The 25,890-nt window shown below is 34.4% G+C and overlaps 1 protein-coding gene across 8 annotated transcripts in view; it reads left to right on the forward strand.

Annotated features, from left to right (window-relative positions):
• Positions 1–25,890, forward strand: part of MCMDC2 (minichromosome maintenance domain containing 2) — a 38,757-nt gene that overhangs the window by 5,465 nt on the left and 7,402 nt on the right. For 5 of the 8 annotated variants that reach the window (XM_007080671.3, XM_042972854.1, XM_042972855.1 and 2 more), the window contains 9 exons: positions 406–528; positions 650–754; positions 3,284–3,409; positions 6,025–6,262; positions 10,985–11,190; positions 14,348–14,514; positions 15,011–15,190; positions 17,971–18,113; positions 22,472–22,581. In XM_007080671.3, the coding sequence (XP_007080733.2) occupies positions 406–528; positions 650–754; positions 3,284–3,409; positions 6,025–6,262; positions 10,985–11,190; positions 14,348–14,514; positions 15,011–15,190; positions 17,971–18,113; positions 22,472–22,581 (1,398 nt within the window). Of the gene's footprint in view, positions 1–405; positions 529–649; positions 755–3,283; positions 3,410–6,024; positions 6,263–10,984; positions 11,191–14,347; positions 14,515–15,010; positions 15,191–17,970; positions 18,114–22,471; positions 22,582–25,890 lie in introns of those variants that run through there. The other 3 variants (XM_042972857.1, XM_042972858.1, XM_042972859.1) reach the window with 3 other exon arrangements.

Genomic DNA, 25,890 nt, shown 5'->3' on the forward strand with positions numbered 1-25,890 from the left:
AACTGTTTGTTCATGCTGTTTCCTCTCCATGTAATGTCCTCTCTCAGACCTTTGCCTTAACTTCAGTTCAGTCCTTCTCAGGACATCTTTTTCATTCATCTCCACTTATCATTGGGTTGGATGCCATTCTCTCTTCTCTCTGAACAGTCCAAATGAAAACCACATATTGAAATTATCTGTTTCTTATTGCTGCCTTTTGAAACTGTGTGTTTATGTATCTATATCACCAGTGCCTTAATACAGTACCTGCCAAGAAAGAGCCATGCAATAAATGTTAATTGAACTTCTCAGGAACCCACGTGCAAAATTGAGTTAATTATACTTTGAATTAGATTAATTTTAAAGGATTGAAAATGGATAGCTAAATCTAAAAGTAAATTTTAGCTTTCCTTTGTTTACTTTTAGGATTTGAGTATATAAGAGTGCATGTGCCTGGTGCTACTGAATCTGCAACAGTAAGAAATGACTTTTTGTGTAATCTGTGTTCATCTTCACTTCAAGAAGACAGAAAATTTAGAGTACTTGGTGGTAAAAATGCATTTACGTTTTGTAATTATAAGTTTTAAAATAGTGTTTTATATCTTAATGTGGAAATTAAATTGAATGTGTTTTCAAATACCTAATTCTTTTTTTTGCTATTTGCCTTAAGATAAACAGATAGTTGAAATAATCACAGCAAAGGCACTTCATGCTTTTCAAGGATATTCCAATAACCAGCCATTTAGGTTTCAATCTCTTACAATTTTTCTAAGGGGTGAGTAAGTTTTGTGTGAGCTAAAAGCAAATTGCTAAAAAATGTAAGACTATTGTTTATGACTGTTGTTTATGTTTATTATATTTATGTTTGTTTATGACTATTTTATGACTATTGTTTATGACTTATAAATTGGTACTTCTATAGCTTAAGAATCATAGGTCTTTTTAAGAGTGTTTTCAAGAGTCATATTTAGCTAATATATTAATTATTCATTGATTCATACATTATTTACTTAAAAAGATATTAGCACCTTCTATGTCCCAGGCACTGTGCTAAGTCTCAGGGACACAATTACTTATGGTAAAGACCTCCCATTATTCTGTGTTGTGTCTTAGGTAAATATTGGGGTTCTTTTAGAATGTAAATTTCATGAAGGTAAGGACATAGTTTTTTGGTTTTTGTTATTTTTTTTTTTTTACTGCACATAGTAAAAACTTAATAAATATTTGTTTAAAAATGAATGAGGGTACCTGGGTGGCTCAGTCAGTTAAGCATCTGACTTCGATTCAGATCATGATCTTATAGTTTGTGAGTTTGAGCCCCACTTTGGGCTCAGCATTGACATTGTGGAGCCTGCTTCAGATTCTTTCTCTACCCCTCCCTCTCTCTCTCTTTCAAAAATAAATAAATAAACTTAAAAATAATGAATAAGCAGTGACATATGATTAATTGTTGAGAACTTCATGAGTAGAGACCTGTGAGTAGACTGAGTCTGCCATGGAGAAAATCATCAGTGTCAGTCACCCAGGAAAGAGATGAGTCCTCACTGAAAAGCCAGAACAAGTGAAAATGAGGGTGAGGCTCAGCCTCCTTTCTTGGGCTGAAATTTGAGGAATTAAACTATTTGGAAAGAGAGAGCTTAGATGTCAACCGTGTATAGGAAACTCAAGAGTTAGGAAAGTAGAGACTCAAACAAGAACTCTTTCCACCATGGCCTGACAAGGATTAAGCAGGTATGTAAGCCCAGATGATAATGGTTCATTTTTATATAGCAGTTACTGTGTGCCAGGCACTGTTACATATTTTAACTCATTTAGTTGTAACCCTATCAAGTAAGTTCTATTGTTATCTCAATTTTACAATTTGGAAACTGAGGCACAGAGAAGTTACTTGTCCAAAGTCATATAGCTAGTACATGGCAGAGCCATGATTCAAATTCAGGCCTTCCAGCTTCAAAGTCTATGCTTTTATCTACTTAATTCTGTTAAATACCATATACAAACCATACAGTGTATAAATATAAGTGGCTATCCAACTTATATTTTAGTAGAAAACCCTTTCTTTAGATAAACTTTTCCATGGAACCTAAATGAATTTTTAGAGATTAAATTAATAACAACAGACCTTTTGAGGTTGATATTAGAAGAAATACCAAGACTTCCTGATCTCCGTGCTTTTCTCGTGACCTTTCCTTGATCTCAGGATACATCTACCAAACTCTATGATTCCATGGAACAGTTGAAAAATTGTTTGCTTTTATTTTCCCCTTGTAATTCATTCTGTATCCTTCAGTTAGTTGATTTTGTTTTTGTTTTTGTTTTTGTTTTTTTTGGGTTGGTTGTTTGGTTTGGTTTGTTTGGTTGGTTGTATTGTTTGGTTGGTTTGCAGTTTTTATTTTCCCAATTTTCAAGCCTGATTCTTCCCTTCCAGTCTACAGGGTACACCAATATGCTCTCTGAAACTCCCCACCCCCCCCCCACCCCACCAAAAGAGTAGAGAGATTAAGAGAGAGAGGAGAAAAAAAATGATGGAGAAGATCAATGTTTGATCTTCTTCACAGAGAGAAGCTAATCCTGTTCCTCCTTATAAGTCCTTTTTTTCATAGCTTTATAACCACCCAACTTCCGTTTAATGGAGGATCAAGATTTTTTGTGTATGTTTGTAAGATAAATTTTGAATTTGTGCAAAAGCTTTGCACAATCTGTAGGTATGAGAAGGGAAACCTAGCATAGTGCAAGGAGATAAGCAGACCTAGATGTGAATTTCAGTTCTGCTACTTACCATTTAGTAAATGCCTTCTGCAAATCACTTAATTTCTCAGTTTCTTTATATACAAAGTGGAATAATAATATCTAACATTTTATAATTAGATGATGTATGTAACATACCTTGGCTATATCATAGACGGTGAAATAAACCTTTTAAAATTATTTTCTTCCCAAATTAAATTATTACTTATAAGATCATTTTTATTAACATTTATTGTCATTTAATGCAAAGATATTTCATCTTAAATACAATGATCTTGTTTTTCCTTTCATTGTATTATAGGAGACTATCTAATTGCTATGTCTCATGCTTCTTGAAGTTAATTCATCATTGCCTATAAATATCAAAATTTATTAGCAATAAAATTGCCTCAATTTACATTATTAGTGCCACTCTGTATAGGTTTTATACTAAACAAAAGTAAATACAACTAACTCAACTACTGAATTGTTACTAGTTCTAGATCATTGAACCATTTGATCACGTACAAGTTTCATTTAGTGAATACATATTTTCTTTTGTGTTTAATAATTTTAGATGAATCTGTGAGTAAAATGAATATAGGAAATGAGTATAAAATTATTGGAATTCCAACCTGTGTAAGAACTTCACAAACTGCTGTCTGTATAGAGGCAAACAGTATCATTTCTTATAATCCAGAAGGTAAGGAAATTATTAGTATCATATTTAAAAAATAATTAAATTTAAGTCCTTGTGTTTATGAAATAAGTATTTTTTTCAGGAAATAAGTATTGTTGGGCACTCTTTTAAGCTCTAGAGATATAGTTGTAATCAGGACAATCAAGTTTCCTTCTCTTAATCATATGGTAGACAGTGAATAAACCTATAAACTAATCAATAAGATGATTACAGATAATAAAGGCTATGAAAGAAAGAAAATGTGATAATGTAGACCCTTGCCCAGAGGAAGGACTCCTTTTTTTGCCTAAACTTTATTTTGATTTTTTTCATGATTAGCAATGAGAAAATTGTGTCCAGATGTCAGGAGTTTGAGATTCACTAAAAGGTTTTTCATCCCACCTTTTGTTTCACCCCACCCCCATGTTAAGTAACTTGTTGTCTGAGAAAAAGACCCAATAAAATAGCATCCTATTCCTCATCTGAGTTCTGAACCAATCAAGAAATAAGACAAAAGAGAAAGGCAGATGGGGGCCAAAATACCACCTTTATTACTAGTAATTTCCTTTAACAACTCCAACACAAATAAGCATTAAGTAAAAGAGAGCAGACCTACTCTTTTAACTTGGCATATAAATATTTAAATGTTCAGAAAGGACTGGTTAAATCTTGAATAGATTTAGATTTTAGATTTTAGATTTATTTATTTGTTTGTTTATTTATTTATTTAGGAATCACTAGATAATTGTCTGCAATAATAGAGGACCAAGTTGAGTTAAACGCAAGTAGATTCTAGGGGCACCTGATGGCTCAATCGGTTAAGCATGAACTCTCAATTTTGGCTCAGGTCATGATCTCATGGTTGTGAGATCTGGCCCCTCAGGCTCTGCACTGGGCATGGAACCTGCTTAAGGTTCTCTGTCCTTTTCTCTCTGCCCTTCCCCTGCTCACACTCATGCATGTGTGTATGCCCTCCCCTCTCTCTCAAGGAAAATAAGTAAAGTAAGTAAGTAAGTAAGTAAATAAATAAATAAATAAAAATCTGTCTGGGGCACCTGGTGGCTCAGTTGGTTGAGCATCCAACTCAGGATTTTGCCTCAGGCCATGATCCCAGGGTCATAGGATCTAACCCAGCACCGGGCTCTGTGGTGATAGCACGGAGCCTGATTGGGATTCTCTCTCCCCCTCTGCCTGTCTCACTCATTTGTGTTCTCTTTCTCTCTTTAAGATAAAAAAATAGTGGAGCCTGGGTGGCTCAGTCAGTTAACTGTTCAACTTTGATTTTGGCTCAGGTCATGATCCACAGTTCGTGAGATCAAGCCCCAAGTCAGGCTCTGTACTGACAGCAAGGAACCTGCTTGGGATTCTCTCTTTCCTTCTCTCTCTGCCTCTCTCCTGCTCATGTGCATGCTTGCCCTCTCTGTCAAAATAAATAAATAAATATCTAAATAAATAAATAAAAATTTAAAAAATAAAAAATAAATGCAGTTAGATTCTAGATACCTCTGCTTGTCTTGAAGAGAAAAGCTTCTTTGAAGAATAAAAATATTGAACAAAGAAAGCACTAATGGACAATAGATATTTTAGTGACATTTAAAATATTTTCTTCTGTGAGGTATTCCCAAATTTATTGATTTGGTAGGAGAACAGGACTTATATGTAGGTGAGAAAGTGTGCTTTCTCATGTTGCATTCCAGAAGTAGGCAGATTTAACCACCCAAATGTGGCAATAGCTACACTAAGGTAGGCTTCCCTCGGTCCATGGCCATGGATGAATAGAAGAAATCATTGCTCTATGATGGCAGCTCAAGAGTTAGGAGAAAGAACTGGCTTATGCATGCATAGCAATTCTTCTCAATGATCAAGTGGATTAAAAGGCTCATTTCAGGAGCTGGACAGAGTAAGGGAGTAGACAAGATCTAGAATGTTACAGTATAGTACAGTGCAGTGCTTTCAAAGTAGTAGAGAATAAATCTTCCTTTTTATTTGTGTATTTTTATTTATTTGTTTTGAGAGAGGGAGTGAGCAGGGGAAGGCAGAGAAGAGAGAGAGAAAGAGAAAGAGAAAGAGAGAGAGAGAGAGAGAGAGAGAGAGAGAGAGAGAGAGAATATCCCATGCAGTCTTTGCATTGCCAGCATGGAGCCCAATACAGGGCTTAAACTCTGCAAACTGTGAGATCATGACCTGAGCCAAAACCAAGAGTTGGATACTTAATCAACTGAGCCACCCAGGCACCCTAAATCTTCCCTTTTAACAGCAACATTCAAAAATTTCCCCTTCTGCTGGTTAGCCCTCACTAAAGATGATATTATTTCAAACATATAGAAGCAAACACTGCAATACAGGTGCCCCATGATCTGGCTTGGTTTACATAGGTCTTAAAAGAAGAATGAGGGATTTGCTTGTACCCCACAGCCAATTTATGTAGACTCATGGGGTAACTGTTTCATTTTATTACATTCCCTGAGATAAAATTGAGAGACCAGAGTGACCTTTAATCATAATTTAATATTATAAGAATTTGAATATGGCATCGCTAGAAGAGCTACAATTTGGTAATATTTTTGATAAATGGGATCAGATATCTATAATGTCATTTTCTTATTTTAAAACCCTTTTTAATATATGTTTACTTTCAGTTCCTTCAGGAATAAGCGACAATTTTAGGTATCTCCTCTCTTTGACTTCCAGCTCATGCTGGAAATTTACAGCGATACTTGCCAATATCTTTGCATCACAAATTGTTCCTCCTGGGACTTACAATTTGCTCAAGCTATGTTTGCTGATGAGTCTAGTACAGACAAGTGACCGTAACAAGGAACTGAAAGATTGCCTGGATATTTTAATCATGACAAGTGATACTCTACTTGTAGACAGGTAAAATATGTGACATGAATGTTTTCAAATTATAAATTGGTCACACATTTATTTGCATAAATCCTTTCCATGAGCATTATTATAAGACAAATGTTTAGAATTATCTGGGCAGTATAAATATTTAAATAAACTTTTATTAATGGAGTTCAAAACTTTAAACACAGGAATTAATAAATTGGATATTTGCTTTCAATATTTTGAGGATTTAACCACTCAAAAGTTTCAACCAATTTTCCCACTCACACCTTTACAAATAAATATATCCTTCACAGACTTCCTTTTCCTTTTCCTCAATTCCCTAACTCAACATTCCGCTTTTGTACTTTATTTTCATTTGAAAGTAATCTCTCCCACCCACCCAAGAACCAACAAACCATTGTCTTATTTTTCTACAAGATTCCATTCAATAATACTGATTCACTGTGCCCAAATAAGGCTGTGAAAAGTACCAAAATTACTGTTCTGGGACTATCACTCTAACTTTGGAATAAGCTTCTACTCAGCATTTTGGGGCTCCCCATAGCAAGTACTATTTTTAAAGTTACTTACATGTTCAAAAAGCTAGGAACAAGCTTCTTATATTCATACCTTGGATGCGTTTGTAAAGCAAAAACAAATTTATAGAGAGAATTTAAAATTTTAAAAATGCAAATTAAGTTTGTTGGACAGATGATGTTTTGCTAAAATTTAATTTTAGCAAATTAATTAAATTTCAATGTAAATGTGGTACTAATTGCTACAGATTGCACCAATTTAATCCTCCACTGATGAGCATGAGAATATTTCTTTCCTCACAGCCTCACCAACACTGGGTATGGTCAAACTTTTAAATCTGATGGATGGAAAATGGTATTTGACTTTGAATGGCATTTTTAAAATTAGAAGTAAGTTTTAGTGGGGCACCTGGCTGGCTCAGTTGGTGGAGTGTGCAACTCTTTATCTTGGGGTTGAGTTCAAGCCTCACATTGGGTGTAGAGATTGCTTAAAAATAAATTAAAAAAAAAAGTTTTAGCATTATTTAGAGCTTGTAAACTCTCTTTTTTTTTTTTTAAAGTAGGCTTCACACCCATTGTGGAGCCCAATGCAGGACATGACCCTAAGATCAAGACCTGAGCTGAATTCAAGAGTCAGATGCTTAACTGACTGCCACCCAGGCACCCCAAAAGCTTGTTAAACACTTTTATTATTTTTCTATAAACCTCCTTGACCATTGTCACCTTTTCTATTGCTTATTTCTAAATGATTTGTGATACCTCCTATAAATTAACGCCTTTGTGCCTTTTCCTGTTTGTCATTAACCTTTGACTTTTCCTATGGTATTTGGGGTAGTACAAGAGATTTGAGGTTTTTTATTTTAAGTTAAAATTTATAACTAAATAATCAGTAAATAATCAGATCTTAAGTATATAATTCAATGAGTTTTGATAAGTATATATATTGCTATAACCACCACCACAGTAAGATATAGAACATTTCCATCACCTCAGAAAGTTCCTTCAATCAATTCCTATCTACATACATAATTTCTGTAACCAAGGTCAATTTTCCTCTTCTTGAACTTCATAAAAATGGAATCATACAATGCCTCTCTTGAGACTAGTCTCTTTCACTCTGTATGTATGTGAGGTTGACCCAGTTGTGTGTATCAGTAGCTCATTGTTTTTATTGATGAGTAGTAGTCTATTACATAAATATAGCAGAATATGTTTATCCATTCTCCTAGTGATGGACATTGGGTTTTGCATGTTTTGACTATTATAAATGAATCTGCTGTAAACATTCCTCTACAGACCTTTTTGTGGATCTATGTTTTCATTATCTTTGATAAATACCTAGGAATGGAATTGCTATGTCATTAGATAGGTATATATTTAACTTTATAAGAAACTGCCGAACAGTTTTCCAGAGTGATTATACCATTTTACATTCCTACTAACAACGTAAGGTTCCAGTTGTTTCTATCATCACCAACATCTTGATGGTGTCAGTCTTTTCTCACTTTAGCCATTCTGGTGCATATGAAATGGTATCACATTATGGTTGTAATTTTCATTTCCCTGATGACTACTGATCTGAATTTTTTTCTATGTGCTTATTGGGTGCTCATATATCTTCTTTTATGAAGTGTCTGTTCAAGTCTTTTGCTCACTTTTAAGTGGGGTTGTTCTAGATGCATGTCCTTTGTCACATATATGTGCCATGAAAATTTTCTTTCAATCTAAAACTAGTATTTTTTTCTTAAAAATGTCTTTGATGAGCAGACTTTCTTGTTTTGTTGAAATTCAATTTTTTTTTTTTTTTTAAGTTTAGTGTTTTCTGGATTCTATCTAAGAAATCTTTGGCTACCCTAAGGTCATGAAGATACTCTTTTATATTTTCTCCTAGAAGCATTATAGTTTTATCTTTTATATTGTCTTTTATACATCATAAATTTTTGTATATGGTGTGAGGTAGGAATCAAGGTTAATGTTTTTTTTCTATGCATTTATCCAGTCTTCCCATACCATTTGTTGAGAAGAATTCCCTTCCCCATTGAACTGCTTTGGTACCATTGTTGAAAATCAGTTGAAGTGGGTATAAACTAGGTTTAAAATTGAATTGGGTATAAATCTATTTGAACTCTTTTCTGTTATTTTGACCCATTTGTCTATAATTATGCCAATATCATAATTCTTGATTATTGTAGCTCTATGTAAAGTTTTGAATCAAGTGGTGCAATTTTATTCTTCATTTTCAAGATTCTTTTTCATTATTTTAGGTCCTTTGCATTTTCTTAGAAAGTTGAGAATCCTGCATTTTCTTATAAAGTTTAGAATCCAGAGGTTAATACTACTCACCTACCCTCCAAAAAAGCCCATTAAAGATTTTTGTTGGAACTGTATTTAACTTATAAATCAATTTTAGGGAGAATTTAAATCATAACAATGTTGAGTCTTTTAATCTATGTGTATCTCCATTTATTTAAATCCCCCTTAATTTCTCTCAGCAATGTTTTATAAAGGTCATACATACATTTTGCTAAAGTTATTTCTAAATATTTGAAAATATTGATATTATTAAAAATGGTAGTGTTTTATTAATTTCATTCTTCAAATATTTTCTGTGAATATAGAAATATAATTGATTTTTGTATTTTGACCTTACATTATATAACATTCTATCAGTATTTTAAAAGTTCCTCATTAGATTCCAATGTGTAGACAAGTTTGAGGCCCATTTTTCTATATAACTAGGTTCTGAGCCTGCCTGCATATTAGAATTACCTGGGAGAAGTAAAAAATATATATATTTATGACTGGCCCACCCCAGGAATTCTAATTTCATGGTTTGGGGTGGGGCTTGACATTAGAATTTTTTAAATCTCCCCAGGTGATTTTAATGTAAGCTAAGGTTGAAAAACACTGCTCTACAGGCTTGCAAAAGTTTCTTTCTAAATCTCATTCCCCCATTTTACAAACCAACATCCAGTTCCTTGGAATGGCATATACACTAGAAACTTTATATCAACTTTGTTGCGGACTATGAGTCTGGAGTTATCTCTTGTCCAGCAAGAGAGCGGATGCAAAATTGAATATGAGGGAGGCTAATGTCCAGGAGGAGACAAGAGCCCCAAATAGGGGTTTTATCTCTGTATTTATTGAGCTCACAAGATATTACCCATATGAGGAATGTGAAGAAAACAAGATCTTACACATGTGATGAACGTGGAGAAAACAATCAGACAGTAATCATTAACTTGTGTGTGTAAGAAGCAAAGGGTCTGGGGGGGGGGGGGCAAGTGGAGTTTGTGATTAAAGTACATTGGTACCAGATGGAAAGTAATTTCCTGCAGGTGATATAACAAGTTACTAGTTACAGTATCTCGATAGCTAACTTTGGATGCTTTTTGCCTCATGGTGACAGCTTTCTGCCCTAAGCTTTTTTCTAACCCATTTATGTAAGTAGAACCCATTTCCCCACATAACCTGTCCACATTTAAGGAATACTACTTCACCCTTTTGTACTATATGTCTGTGTCTATTCATCATAGTTGATTTCACCAATGAGCTATGATTTCTGTGGCATCAGATTTGAAAGCTAAGCTTAAAATAATCATCATCCTTTCTTAGAATTTAAATTTGAGAAATTAAGAGGCTCAGGCAATTGGCAAAGAAATTAGAAAACAAGAAGATGTATCAAGAGTTACCATGATATATAGGCAGCAGGAATAGTCGTGATGGGCTATTGGCAAGCCTAAATGCAAACATTCTGAATAAACAAGAGAAAGCAATCCGTAAAGAGGAAGGCCCAGATCAAATGTCATCTCTTTGTACCTTTCTCTAACTTCCTTCCTGAAAGAAATAATATTCTGATATGGATGCTCTCATGATATTATTTTAGTACTTATCACATTGTGTTTTAGTTTTTTATGTCTCCTTTGCTAGGCTGTGAGCTTTCCAAATTAAGGACCAAGTCTCAAAAGTGGTTTTATCCCTAACAAAAGTGTTCACTAGGGGTGGGGTACCTGGCTGGCTTAGTTGGTAGAGCATGCAGCTCTTGATCTCGGGGTTGTGAGTTCAAGTCCCATGTTGGGTGTAAAGATTACTTAGAAGTAAAGTCTTTAAAAAAAGAAAAAGTTCCTTACTAAACACTGAATCAAATTTAATTGTGTAGCTGTTATACATTATGACTTCTGAAAATCAAATAGTAAATGATAGTAATGAATAATTTATTTTTTCCTAGGCTTTTGAATTTTAGTATAAAACTTGTGCCTCGTGGCATACGTCATCCAGTCTCTACTGAAATTTTTCCTACTCTATCCAGGAATAAGTATGGAACTGGAGCAGTTAGCATTCAAGCTGGCAGTGCTTTGCTAGCTAAAGGTGGTATCTGCTTTATAGGAGACTTGGCTTCACACAAAAAAGATAAACTAGAACAGCTTCAATCAGGTAAACAATATTTTCTCGAATTAATTTTCACCTGTTTAACTTTTTAAAAAAATTTTGTTGATGAATTGGCCTTTTTTTTTTTTAAATTTACTTCCAAATTAGTTAGCATATAGTGCAACAATGATTTCAGGAGTAGATTCCTTAATCCCTTACCCATTTAGCCCATCCCCCCCTCCCAAAACCCCTCCAGTAACCCTCTGTTTGTTCTCCATATTTATGAGTCTCTTATGTTTTGTCCCCCTCCCTGTTTTTATATTATTTTTGTTTCCCTTCCCTTACGTTCATCTGTTTTGTCTCTTAAAGTCCTCATATGAGTGAAGTCATATGATTTTTGTCTTTCTCTGACTAATTTCACTTAGCATAACACCATCCAGTTCCATCCACATAGTTGCAAATGGCAAGATTTCATTCTTTTTGATTGCCGAGTATATATACCATATCTTCTTTATCCATTCATCCATCCATGGATATTTGGGCTCTTTCCATCCTTTGGCTATTGTTCATAGTGCTGCTATAAACATTGGGGTGCATGTGTCCCTTTGAAACAGCATACCTGTATCCCTTGGATAAATACCTAGTAGTGCAATTGCTGGGTCGTATGGTAGTTCTATTTTTAGTTTTTTGAGAAACCTCCACATACTGTTTTCCAGAGGGGCTGTACCAGCTTGCATTCCATCACCTGTTTAACTTATAGTCTCATCAGTGTCAAGGAATTACTTAACAGTTAAGATCATATTGTACACATTTTAGGAACTGAGAAATTATATTAAATGGCACTTCTCATTTTACCTGTATTAATAAAGAAAGGAATTTAATATGAAAATGCACTGTTTTAATTTTTCTCTCAGTTGTGCTAACATGTGAATTTGTATTGGGCCAGATTTCTTTTCTTGTCTTGTCTTAGTGTATTAATTAGGACTTCAACTCTTATGCTGAAAAACAGTGGTGAAAGGAGACATCCTTGACTTGTTTCTGATCTTAGCAGGAAAGCTTTGAGTTTTGTTACCATTAAATATGAAGTTAGCTGTAGGTTTTTTGTAGATGTTCTTTTTCAAGTTGAAGGAGTTCCCCTCTATGGTGAAATACACATAACATAAAATTTACCATTTTAACCATTTTTAAGTGTACAATTCAGTGGCATTAGGTACATTCACAATGTTATGTAATTAATACCACTATCCATTTCCAGAATTTTTCATAATCCCTAACAGAAACTCTGTACCCATTGAACAATAACCCTATTCCCCTGTACCTCCAGCCATTGGTAACCTCTGTTCTACTTTCTGTCTTTATGAATTTGTCTATTTAAGAATCTCTCTTCTTCTTATTGCTGAATCATATCCCATTTTATGTATATACCACTTTTTAAAAAAATTCATTCATTAGTTGAGAGAAACTTAGGTTGTTTGTGCCTTTTGGCTATTGTGAGTAATGTTGCTGTGAACATGAGACCAAGTATCTGTTTGAGTCCCTACTTTCACCTCTTGGGTGTATACTTAAAAGTGGAATTGCTGGGTCATAAGGTAATTCTATGTGTAGCTTTATGAGAAATCACCAAACTGTTTTCCACAGTGGCTGTGCAATTTTATATTCTTACAAGTAAAGCATAAGGGTTCTAAATTCTCCACATCAGTCCTATTACATTTCATAAGTAATAAAATATTTTTAAAGGAAAAAGCTTTTTATATTAGTACTCTTAATAGCATCTTTTCCCCTGCTTTTGATTAAGGAGCCCAGATTTTTAGTTTACACTAGGCCCCACATATTAAGTAACTGGCCCTGGGGGTGCCTGGGTGGCTCAGTCAGTTAAGTGTCCGATTTCAGCCCAGGGCATGATCTCATGGTTTGTGAGTTGAAGCCCCGCTTCAGGCTCTGTGCTGACAGCTCAGAGCCTGGAGCCTGCTTCAGATTCTGTGTCTCCCTCTCTCTCAGCCTCTCCCCTGCTCATGCTCTTTCTCCCTCTATCTCAACTTTGGATAATAAAACATTAAAAAAAAAAATTAAGTAACTGGCTCTGGCTACTAGAATGGCAAAAATTAAAAAGACTGAAAGCAGATGTTACCAAGGATATGGAAAAACTGGAATTCTTATATACTGTATGTGAAAGTATAACATAGTGCAACCATTTTGAAAACTGCTCTGGCAGTTTCTATAGAATTAAATATGTATTTACCTTATGACCCAAGAGAAAGATAAATATAAAGAAAAGACTCTCTTATCATGAATAAAGAGAAGTTTAATTTGAGAAATATTTGGAATATGGAATCCTAGGATTGAATCCATAGGTTTAATGGTTATAAGGGATGAAGGAAAGATAAAAAGGAAACTGTGTTGTTTCTAGATTTTTGTTTGTTTGTTTGGGTTTTAAGTAGTTGGATAGTGATTCCTCTAATTACAAATAATGCACACAGAGCCATTTGAGAAGGAAAAATGATGAATTTGGTTTTTAGCATGTTGAATTTGAGATATATTTTCCCCTAGTCATTGTAGTTTATATTCTCTATCAATCTTATTCTCTTTCACTCTCATACAGATATCCTTTTTTTTCCACATAAAAGAATATTGCTTAATTTCAGCCCCCCTTATAAGCCTGCACTAATATAACCAGTGTCTTAACCCTCTGCCTATACTACCCAGACACTGACCATAATTCTAGCTACATGCTTTGGACTGCTGTTCTCATCAAGTCATGGGACACATAAACTTTCAAATATTTTTCTTGCTTTGTTTTTTTTTTTTAAAGTCTAATAAATATTTACTTATTTATTTTGAGAGAGAGAGATAGAGAGCAAGCAGGAGAGAGGCAGAGAGAGAGAAAGACAGAGAATCCCAAGCAGGTTTTGCACTGCCAGTACAGAGCCCGACCATGGGGCTCAAACACACGAACCATGAGATCATGTATGACCTGAGCCAAAATCAAGAGCCAAATGCTTAACCGACTGAGACACCCCTCTTGCCTTATTCTTTTTATTAGATCCTCCAATTAAGCCATATCTTATAAAACAACCAAATTTACTTGTGTCTTTACTGTCCCACATTTAGACAGTAAAATTCTATATAATAGTATTTCTTATTAAAAATAATATTTGTTAGTTATTTATAGACATATAGACCAAAATAAACTTAAATAACATATGGGCAATGTCTTTTTACTTAGTTGTGGAAAGCAGAAGCATCACAGTATACATCCCAGGAAAGAAGTTTGGGGATGATATTAATCAACAAATGACTTTTCCAGTTCAGTGCAGTTTTTGGTCTTTTGTTGATATGGATTCATCTTCAAGGAGAAATATGCAGAAAACCAACACTCTCATTGGTCGGATGGTAAGGTATATGTATTTTTTATTTTTAGAATGTTGTTTATGGAATTTAATCACAGATTTTAATCTTAATGTTTTTGTTGTTCTTAATGTTTTGTTATTAACCCATTTCTATCCTTAATCAGGTACTAGAGCTAAATAACAGTGCAATTGTCTGAAAATTTTCATTTTTTTTAGTCATGCAAAGCAGGTGTCTGTTTACTAGAAATTATTATTTGAATAGGCAGTAGAGTAGGCTTTAGTGAATAATGTGTAAGAAAGTAATAAAGAGCATTAAAAATTGGTCATAGTAAGTTCCCATGCTATTCAGGAAACACTTTAAATAATAATTAATAATGTCAAATAATGAAGTAAAAATAATAGGTATATAACATATTATTATAATATACATATATTAATAATATAAATAATTATAAACAGTATTTAATTTATAATTATCTAAAGTGTTTGTGGAAATGCCAGAGTTTCATGTTTGCCTTTTACATTTTCATTTGATGTAGGATTGCAGTTTGATTCCAGCTAATCTTGTAGAAGCGTTTGGATTATTGATTAACTGCAATGAATCATCTTCTTCCTACCCACTTATTTCTACTGTGCAACACACTTTAAAGAAAGCCATCGATCCTGAAGAGCTCCTTTATGTAGCTTCTAAGAAGTTCACAACTGAAGATTTTGAAAAGGTAGAGGTAGAAGAGATGATTACCAAGAATACATGTGCTAAGGTTTCTCAATTTAAATAGAACTCACTTTCAGCATCCAATTTTATTTATTTAGAATTATTTTATTCCAAGTCCCTTTCAGCTTTTAAATATTTTAAGGACATTGCACAGAAAATATTAAGGATTATAATTAAATTAAAAACTGTGTAAAGACATAAATATTAAAATGTTAATTATTTGCACCACTATCCACATGGCTTTAAAACTTCTCAGTAAAAAGAAAACCAATAGAATATTTCTATAGAAAATTATGATGAGAGGCTGTATAGGTATACAGTTATTTACATTTTACAGACTATTCACAAGGATTTACTTTATGTAAATGCCTTCAGAGCTCTGACTTTAGAGAATACCTGTCATGACTCACTAACCCATTTCAATGTCCTGACAGGGAAATATGCAGCATGTTCAGAGAACCTGAGAGTAGATGATGTAAATTCAGTAATGATTTTTACAGCTATTAAAGGTATACAAGTATTTACAAGTGAAGCCCTTTTAATATTAACTATTCAGAAATCTATCCACACTAAAGTATCTGGATAGGATAGATAAAAGGCAGGGAATATTGGGAGTGGGAATCTATGAGTCATTAACAATTTTGTTCATACCTGCCTTCTTTGTAGGCAGATTGCATGGGTAAAAGGTTGAAAAGTGAGGTGAACTTAAAACCGAATTATGAACATTGTTTATTGATGTAGAATAGAAAAAGAACAATATTTATGATAAAGTAGCTCTTTTTGTTTGTTTTAGTATATAAGAAAAAAGTAGTAGTCTCTAGGAATTAGGGTACTATATATCTATATCTATATCTATATCTATATCTATATCTATATCTATATCTATATCTATATCTACCTATATTAATGACCCAGAGAAATTTTTGCCCAGTTTTTCCCTGAAAAACAACAACAACAACAAACTCTTGGAATTTATTAATTAGGTATTTACTGAATATTTTATATATATTAACCTATTTCGCTCTTTTATATTCTCACAAAAAAATAAAGTTTCTTCTTTAAATAGTTTATCATTTAATTGAGATATAAACAAAATATATGAAACCATTAAGGGACAATTTAAGTGCTAAGCTGGGTGGTGCTAACTATAAGTACTTTAGGAATTCAGGAAGGAAGATATCAAGTAGAATGCAAGAATTGGGAAGACTTCAAGGAGGTGAGACTTTAGTCCTTAAGGAAAGGTATGATTTAAATGACAGGAAGGATGGGCATTCTAAACAGAATTAAAAGTAGGAGCAAAGATATAAAAGTAGAAATGAATATACATGGAAAATCATGAGAAGACATAACTGACTGGAGCAAAAATTTTATTGTAGAGTCATTGGGATTAAAATTTGGCAAATTTACAATAAGCCTTGAAGCTCCAGCCAAAGATTTTATAGCTGATTCATCGGACTATAGAGAACAGTTGGACTTTACTAGGCTTGTGAAACACTGAAAATGATTTCTCCAGAAGATAAATCTGTCCATTACACAAAACAGATTGGATGGAGTGTGTCACTGCCTGGGCTCTCCAAGAGGCTGACTGAGAGTTTAGTGTGCCATTGTTTATTAGGGAGTGCTCCTCTAGCTCTTCTATCAATACCTGTGGAAGGGAAGAGGAGCAGGATTGGGCAGAGGAGGTAGTCAAGCTGCCGATGCAGGCCCAAGGATAGCCCCACAATGATCTCTGGACTTAAAAGAGACCCACCAGAATTGTCCTGCTTTGGATAGAAACAGAGGGACTTTTTTACAATACCCGCTCCCACTTCGCTGCAGTCAGTCATTTGATATAGACTGTCCTGAGGCATTCCCTGAAGAAGTTGACAACTGAAGACCAATGCTGACAGCACTTCCAGTAGCTGGGGCAAGTCCTTTCCTGAGGACAGAGATAGGTGGCACATTACTGTGACTCCATATGGTAGAACCTAGAGATGGCTACTGATATTATTAATGGTATTAATTTCCAATTGTGAAGGTCTGGAGGCAACTGTGGAGTGTAAGGAGAATAAAGAAGAGAAGATATATACAGATCCTTTAAAAAGTTATATTTAAAATATAATATAGTTAATAGCAACCTTATTACGATTAAATTTTCCTTTTGATTCTGAGTTGAAAAAAGCAGAAAACAACCAGGATGTTGAAAAGTCTGGAAATGATGTCCCTGAATTAAGGATTTAAGGGACTGAGAATCACTCAGAAAGAATAAAAGCAGGAAGTTCAGAAAAAATAGTGCTAATCATTATGTTGAAGGCTTATTGGAATCTCCAAGGCCTACCTTCATAGTAGTTAACACAGTGCCTTCCATATTGCTAGTGATCACTTGTGTTTAAAAGGAAGGAAAAGGAGAACAAGTAGCTCTAGGGCCCATGAGAGAAAGTTATAAGGAAATAAACTGTCAAAGAATTAAAGCTATTCAAAGGGAAATGAGCTGTTGAGGGAAGCCTCTCTCCCACAGAAAGGAGGTGAGTGAGCCTTTTTTCCACTGGAAGCAAAGACTTGATAGTCATTCAAGTACATTGCACAGAACATTTCTGCACTAAGAGGGAGGAAGAGATTATTCTGGCTAAACTGTAATAATATTTACAAGTATAAGACTATGATTTAAAGTGTTCAATGACTTTGGGACAGCCTCAGATATTTAATGAACTTTGATGTAAATAAAGTATGCAAACTTTGGATTTTTGTAATATAGATTCTATAACAAAGTTTGAATTTCTTAAATTTTTCACATTTTTAATTTAGCTGCTGGCTTTTGCAAAGAATTTGAATGTAGAATTCAGTTTGGAGGCAGAAAGAATGATCCATGGCTATTATCTAGCAAGTCGCAGAATCAGAACAGATTCTATAAGTGGATCAAAACTGTCAGCATCTGCATTAAAATATTTGTAGGTATTCAACATAAAACTTTAAAGCCAGTATTGACTTTTAAGTGATGTGTTTAATTAACTTATTTATGTTTCACTTGTTTCTTGAATTGCTAGTTGGTTGATATCTCATTTATCTTGTTTCAAAAGAATTTAAGGTGACTTAACAATCGCTATTGTTGCATCATTTGAACCTCCAATACATGTTTTCACTAAGTTATTTTTTATTTGAACCTCTGTATGAGATGTGTCTGAGTAAAGTGCACTGATTTGAAATACAAATGATTGATTTTTTTTTTAACGTGGCTTTTTTACTCTCTAGGTATTTTTTAGTTGAGCCTAGAAAAAATTCTTTTTAAGTATATTATTCTGTGTACTTTTAAAATACTTTAATAGACACATCTATTATTGTTCCTTAAAGTTTTTTAAAGCTAATTTTTATTATAAAAGTAAAGTATAGACACCGTAAAAGAAAAGTCTAAAGTAATAAATAAGGTGTCCAGCTAACTCTACCCATTGCTGTCCTACTCTCTAGAGAGATTGTCACTGTTAACAGTTTTTATGTATTCTTCCAAAAATTATCCATTTATTTCTTTTAATGTTTATTTATTTATTTCGAGAGAGAAAGAGAGGGAGAGAACACACTAGTGGGAGAGAAGCAGAGAGAGACAGAGAATCCCAAGCAGGCTCTGCACTGTCAGCATAGAGTCCAACACGGGGCTTGATCTCATGAACCCAGAGATCATGACCTGAGCCGAAACCAAGAGTCAGACACTTAACTGACTGAGCCACATAGGCGCCCCCCAAAATTATCCATCTAAATACTAACGTGTACAAATGTGTAATTTAAATTTATGATGTATGTTAAATACATATTTTATTTGAATATGTTATATATTTGTCAATGAATATGTTAAACATATTATAGAGAGAGACAGTTTACTGACTTAGGATGGTTCAACTTACGATTTTTCGACTTAATAATGATGTGAAAATGATACACATTCAGTAGAAATCATACTTCGAAGTTTGAATTTTGATCTTTTCCTGGGTTAGCAATATGCAGTACAATACTCTCTTACTGGGCAGTGACAGCAGGCTGCAGCTCGTAGTCAGCCATGAGATTAAAAGGGTAAAACTGATAACCATGCTGTATCCATGCAGCCATTCCGTGCTTTACTTTCATTGCAGTATTCAATAAATTATGTGAGATAGCCAACACTTTATTATAAAATCAGCTTTGAAGGCTGATGTAAGTGTTCTCAGCATGTTTAAGGCAGGCTAGGATAAGCTATGTTTGGTAGGTTAGGTATATTAAATGTATTTTTGACTTATGATATTTCCTAAGTTGAGGAAGATCTAAATATAAATATCTATATATTCATATGGATATATTTTCCTTTTGCACAAATGGAATTATGTATGGTTTACCTATTATAATACTATCAGAACATAAGGAATTACCTTATTCTGTTTTAATAGCTGCTTTACAGTGTGCTTTGATGTGGCTGTACCATAATTTAAGCAGTCCCCTCTTGATATTTCATTTGATACAAACTAATGTATAATCTCAAACAGGTTAGGAACTAGGACCAGGAGTAAAATAATCCATTAAATACATAAATAACATGCTATAACTATAATATAAAATAAGGTAAGTGAAGGACTGGAAGGAAATGTCAGATATAGGTCCAAAGAGATAAATATGTTTAGTTAACTTTTCCAACTCTATATTTATCTTCATAGAACTGAAAAAAAAGTGCTGAAGAGAAAGTAGAAAACAACTGTGATATTTTAAAATAGTAAATGGAATTTTGTGATATTTTCCATTTTCTGAAGTAACATTTAAAATACTCGCATCAGGGGTGCTCAGTCAGTAAAGCATGCAACTCTTGATCTCTGGGTCATGAGTTCAAGCCCACATTGGATTTTAGTTGAGTGTGGAGCTTACCTTAAAAAAAGTTACTCAAATCAATACTCAAAGAGTCAATACTTGAAGCCTCGGAAATCCTATTTTCTCATATTTTTTCTCTGTAGTAAAAAGATATTTATTTAAACTTACATAACCTCAGTTAACATTTGACTATATTAATCCAGTTAATTTTAATATGATAAATCTACTTCCCATGGTGGAAATTGGAAGGTATAGGGGTATAGGTGAGGTTTATGAAATAGCAAAGTAAATGAACTCATAAGAGTCATAAACCTTAAATTTTTCTCCTACCTCTATAGACAGGTACCTAATAACACTATCCTTGCTCTTCTAGAGAAGTAGAGCTGGACAATACTCTCTTCTCTTCCCTGAAAGGCTTTATACATATTCTGTTGTGGTCGACATTTTAGAAGGAGCTTAGGTGAGGATATCAGGAACATAATAGCCAAATCTGAAAATAAACAACTCTGGAGTAATTTCCAAAGACTCAAATGATGATCTTGGTCTGAGTATGAATGGATAAGAAAAGGTTGATGGCTTATAATGAAAAAGACTTGAGGTTTTATTCTTTTTCTACTTAATATGAGTAAACAATGTAATATGGCTATTAAGAATACTGTGAATTCAGGTTGTGTTAGTAGAACATAGTATCAAGAGGGAAAAAATGCTAGTTCTGCTTCACCTCTACATTGCTGGTTAAATCACACTCACATCGTAATACTATACTGAAAAAGAATATGTTTAAAAACATTTTTAAAAAATGTTTACTTATTTTTGAGAAAGAGAGACAGAGCAAGAGTGGGGCAGGGGCAGAGAGAGGGAGACACAGAATCCGAAGCAGTTTCCAGGCTCTGAGCTGTCAACACTGAGTCTGATGTGGGGCTTGAATCCACAGACTGTGAGATCATGACCTGAGCCAAAGTTGGATGCTTAACTGACTGAGCCACCAGGTGCCCCTAAAAAAAAAAAAAAAAAAAATTAACCAAATCTGGTCATGAGGAGAGTGGTCAGAATGTTGAAAGGCCTGAAAATTGTCTTATGACATTTTTTTTACCTTTTTAAAAATTTTATTTATTTTGAGAGAGACAGAGACAGGATGACATGGGAAGGGTCAGAGAGAAAGGAAGACAGAGAATCCCAAGCAAGCTGTACACTGTCAGTGCAGAGCCTGACACGGGGCTCGAACCCACAAACCATGAGATCATGACCTGAGCCGAAACTAAAACTCAGACGCTTAAATGACTGAGCCACCCAGGTGCCCCATGTCTTATGACATATTAAAGGAGCTAGGAATATTTTATTTTGGAGAAAAGAAAACATAGGACAACTAGAAAAGTTGTCTTTGAATATTTGAAGAGATGTCATATTTAAGAAGTATTAAGCTTTTTTTATAATCACAGAAGACAGAATCAGTGGGTATAAATTTCAGTGAAACCAATTTCAGCTTAAATTTATATATTCTTTGTGGGTGAGTCCCAAAATTTTCAAATGCTTTATCTGAAATCGTAATAACTGTAAGTTATTATTGTCCCCATTTTATACCTGAGATTCAAAAAATTTTCGGGAAGTGAATGATTTATATGAAGTCACACAGCTAGTAAAGTCTAGAGACTGAGACCAGGTTTTCTGATTTCCAAGTTCAGCAGTCATTCAAGTGCATTACATATGCCTAATGAGAACTTGAAAGAGATTTTTGTTTCAATTTTAAATGTTTATTTATTTTTGAGAGGGAGAGAAAGCTAGGGAGTGGCAGAGAGACAGAAGGAGAGAGAGAATCCCAAGCAGGCTCTGTGCTGTCAGTGCAGAGCCCTATGTGGGGCTCGAACTCCCAAACCATGAGATCATGACCTGAGCTGAAATCAAGAGTTGGATGTTTACCTAACTGAGCCATGTAGTTGCCCCTGAGGGAGATTTTTTAGGTAATCAAAGGTTAGTTTAAAAATAAAAGATAAAGGAATATATTCCCAGTGAACCATAGGAAATGTTCGAAAGAGACTGGACAATAGGTAGCCTGGGATATTGTGGAGAAAATTTAATTATCTGATTGGAGATTGAACTTTAAGGTCTCTTTCAAAACTAAAATTTCAAGATTCTGTGAGGACTTCAAATAGATGAAGAAATGGAAGAAAACACCAAAGGTGACTGTAAGAGTTAGTTTTCCTAACTGTATATTGAGGAAGGGTGTGTAGAATCATAAAAATGAAGATAAGCCAGAGCAGATATGAAGTCTGATAATAAGTCAAGATACTTGCTTGTTCTGGCATAGTTTATTGAAGTTGGTAGGAAAAAAATGATTTGAAAAGAAACTAACATTTTTTTTAAAGTAAAAATATGCTGATCTTTAAGGCATGGCTTGTATACACACATAACTTGGTTTATTCCTGCCAAAATATATTTTATCTTTATAATATCAATGTATTTGATTAGCATCAATTTTCTTTTTCAGAGTTTCCCTAGCTGAAGCGCATGCTCGACTGAACTTAAGGAATAAAGTGCTTAAAGAAGATGTACTAATTGCAGCCTTATTGTTTGAAACATCTCTCACACTGAAATATGGTAATCTATTATTAATTTGTTAATGATCACTATAAATAATTATATTTAAATATTTTTAGACTGTTAAAATATCTATAAAATTTTATAAATTTTATGGTATTTATAAAATAAAATGTTATAGATATTTTATTTTTTAATTTTTTAATTTTTATTTTTTTAAATTTAAATCCAAATTAGTTAACATATAGTGTAATAATGATTTTAGGAATAGAATTTAGTGACTCATCACTTACATATAACACCCAGTGCTCATCCCACAAATGTGCTCCTTAATGCCCCTTGTGCATTTAGCCCAGCTCCCTACTCAACACCCTGCCAGAAACCCTCAGTTTGTTCTCTGTATTTAGGAATCTCTTAATGTCTCTTTGTCTCCCTCTCTGTTTTTATATTATTTTTGCTCCCCTTCCCTTATGTTCATCTGTTTTGGATCTTAAATTCCACATATGAATGAAATCATATATTTGTCTTTCTCTGACTTATATTTCACTTAGCATAATACACTCTAGTTCCATCCATGTTGTTGCAACTGGCAAGATTTCATTCTTTTTGATTGCCTAGTAATATTCCATTGTATGTATGTATATATATACCACATCTTTATCCATTCATCAGTCAATGGACATTTGGGCTCTTTCCATGCTTTGGCTGTTGTTGATAACTATAAATAATATTGTTGCTATATACAATGGGGTGCATGTGCCCCTTTTATTTTTTTTTTTATTTTTTATTTTTTTCCAATATATGAAATTTATTGTCAAATTGGTTTTCATGCAACACTCAGTGCTCATCCCAAAAGGTGCCCTCCTCAATACCCATCCCCCACCCTCCTCTCCTTCCCACCCCCCATCAACCCTCAGTTTGTTCTCAGTTTTTTTTTTTTTTTTAATTTTTTTTTATTTTTTAATATATGAAATTTACTGTCAAATTGGTTTCCATACAACACCCAGTGCTCATCCCAAAAGGTGCCCTCCTCAATACCCATCACCCACCCTGCCCTCCCTCCCACCCCCCATCAACCCTCAGTTTGTTCTCAGTTTTTAACAGTCTCTAATGCTTTGGCTCTCTCCCACTCTAACCTCTTTTTTTTTTTTTTTCTTCCCCTCCCCCATGGGTTTCTGTTATGTTTCTCAGGATCCACATAAGAGTGAAACCATATGGTATCTGTCTTGTTCTCAGTTTTTAACAGTCTCTTATGCTTTGGCTCTCTCCCACTCTAACCTCTTTTTTTTTTTTCCTTCCCCTCCCCAATGGGTTTCTGTTAAGTTTCTCAGGATCCACATAAGAGTGAAACCATATGGTATCTGTCTTTCTCTGCATGGCTTATTTCACTTAGCATCACACTCTCCAGTTCCATCCACGTTGCTACAAAAGGCCATATTTCATTCTTTCTCATTGCCACGTAGTATTCCATTGTGTATATAAACCACAATTTCTTTATCCATTCATCAGTTGATGGACATTTAGGCTCTTTCCATAATTTGGCTATTGTTGAGATTGCTGCTATAAACATTGGGGTACAAGTGCCCCTATGCATCAGCACTTCTGTATCCCTTGGGTAAATTCCTAGCAGTGCTATTGCTGGGTCATAGGGTAGGTCTATTTTTAATTTTCTGAGGAACCTCCACACTGCTTTCCAGAGCGGCTCATGTGCCCCTTTTAAACAGCACACCTGTATCCTTTGGATAAATACCTAGTAGTGCAATCGCTAGGTTGTAAGGTAGTTCTATTTTTAGTTTTTTGTGGAACTTCATAGTGTTTTCCAGAGTGGCTGCACCAGTTTGCATTCCCACCAACAGTGTAAAGGGTTCCCCTTTCTCCACATCCTTGCCAACATCTGTCATTGCCTGAGTTGTTAATGTTAGCCATTCTGACAGGTGTGAGGTGGTATCTCATTGTAGTTTTGATTTGTATTTCCTTGATAAGGAGTGATGTTGAGCATTTTTTCATGTGTCTGTTAGCCATCTGGATGTCTTCTTTGGAAAAGTGTCTATTCATGTCTTTTGCCCATTTTTTCACTGGATTATTTGTTTTTTGGGTGTAACGTTTGAGAAGTTCTTTATAGATTTTGGATACTAACCCTTTATCTGATATGTCATTTGCAAATATCTTCTCCCATTCCGTTGGTTGCCTTTTAGTTTTGCTGATTATTTCCTTTGCAGTGCAGAAGCTTTTTATCTTGATGAGGTCCCAGTAGCTCATTTTTGCTTTTGTTTCCCTTGCCTCCGGAGACATGTCAAGTAAAAAGTTGCTGCGGCCGAGGTCAAAGAGGTTTTTGCCTGCTTTCTCCTCGAGGGTTTTGATGGCTTCCTGTCTTACATTTATGACTTTCATCCATTTTGAGTTTGTCTTTGTGTGTGGTTTAAGAAAGTGGTCCAGGTTTATTCTTCTGCATGTCACAGTCCAGCTTTCCTAACACCATTTGTGGAAGAGACAGTCTTTATTCCATTGGATATTCTTTCCTGCTTTATCAAACATTAGTTGGCCATATGTTTGTGGGTCCATTTCTGGGTTCTCTATTCTGTTCCATAAATTTATTTGTCTGTTTTTGTGCCATTAGCATATGGTCTTGTTGATTGCAGCTTTGTAATACAGCTTGAAGTCCACAGTTGTGATGCCTCCAGCTTTGGTTTTCTTTTTCAGGATTGCTTAGGCAATTCAGGGTCTTTCTGGTTCCATACACATTTTAGGATTATTTGTTCTAGCTCTGTGAAGAATGCTGGTGTTATTTTGATAGGGATTGCTAAAATATTATGTATATGTTAATTATTATTTTAAAAATTAGTAAATTTTTAAAAGTTTATTTATTTATTTATTTTTGAGAGGAGAGAGAGTGAGCACAGGCATGAATGAGGAAGGGGCAGAGAGAGAATCCCAAGCAGGCTGTACACTGTCAGCACACAGCCTGATGCGGGACCCAATCCCACAAACCTTGAGATCATAACCTGGGCCAAAATCTAGCACCCACTGAGCCAAGTGAGCCACCCAGGTGCCCTAGAATAATAAATTTTTGTCAGGTAAGGCCTGTTTCAATTTGAACACTTACTAATTGTTTATAGGTAATATAACACGTTCCTTGTTATGCATGATTGCTTGGATTCTGAAACTTTTGCATTGCTTATAGAGTTCTGATAAAACATGTATTAAATACAACATGAAGTGATTCTAAATTTATCTTTCTTTTACTTAAACATTTTTTTAATGTTTATTTATTTTTGAGAGAGAGAGACAGAACGCAAGTGGGGGAGGAGCAGAGAGCGAGAGAGACACAGAATTTGAAGCAGGCTCCAGGCTCTAAGCTGTCAGCACAGA

The sequence above is a fragment of the Panthera tigris genome, chromosome F2, assembly GCF_018350195.1.
Source record: "Panthera tigris isolate Pti1 chromosome F2, P.tigris_Pti1_mat1.1, whole genome shotgun sequence".
In the NCBI taxonomy this organism is placed as follows: Eukaryota; Metazoa; Chordata; class Mammalia; order Carnivora; family Felidae; genus Panthera; species Panthera tigris.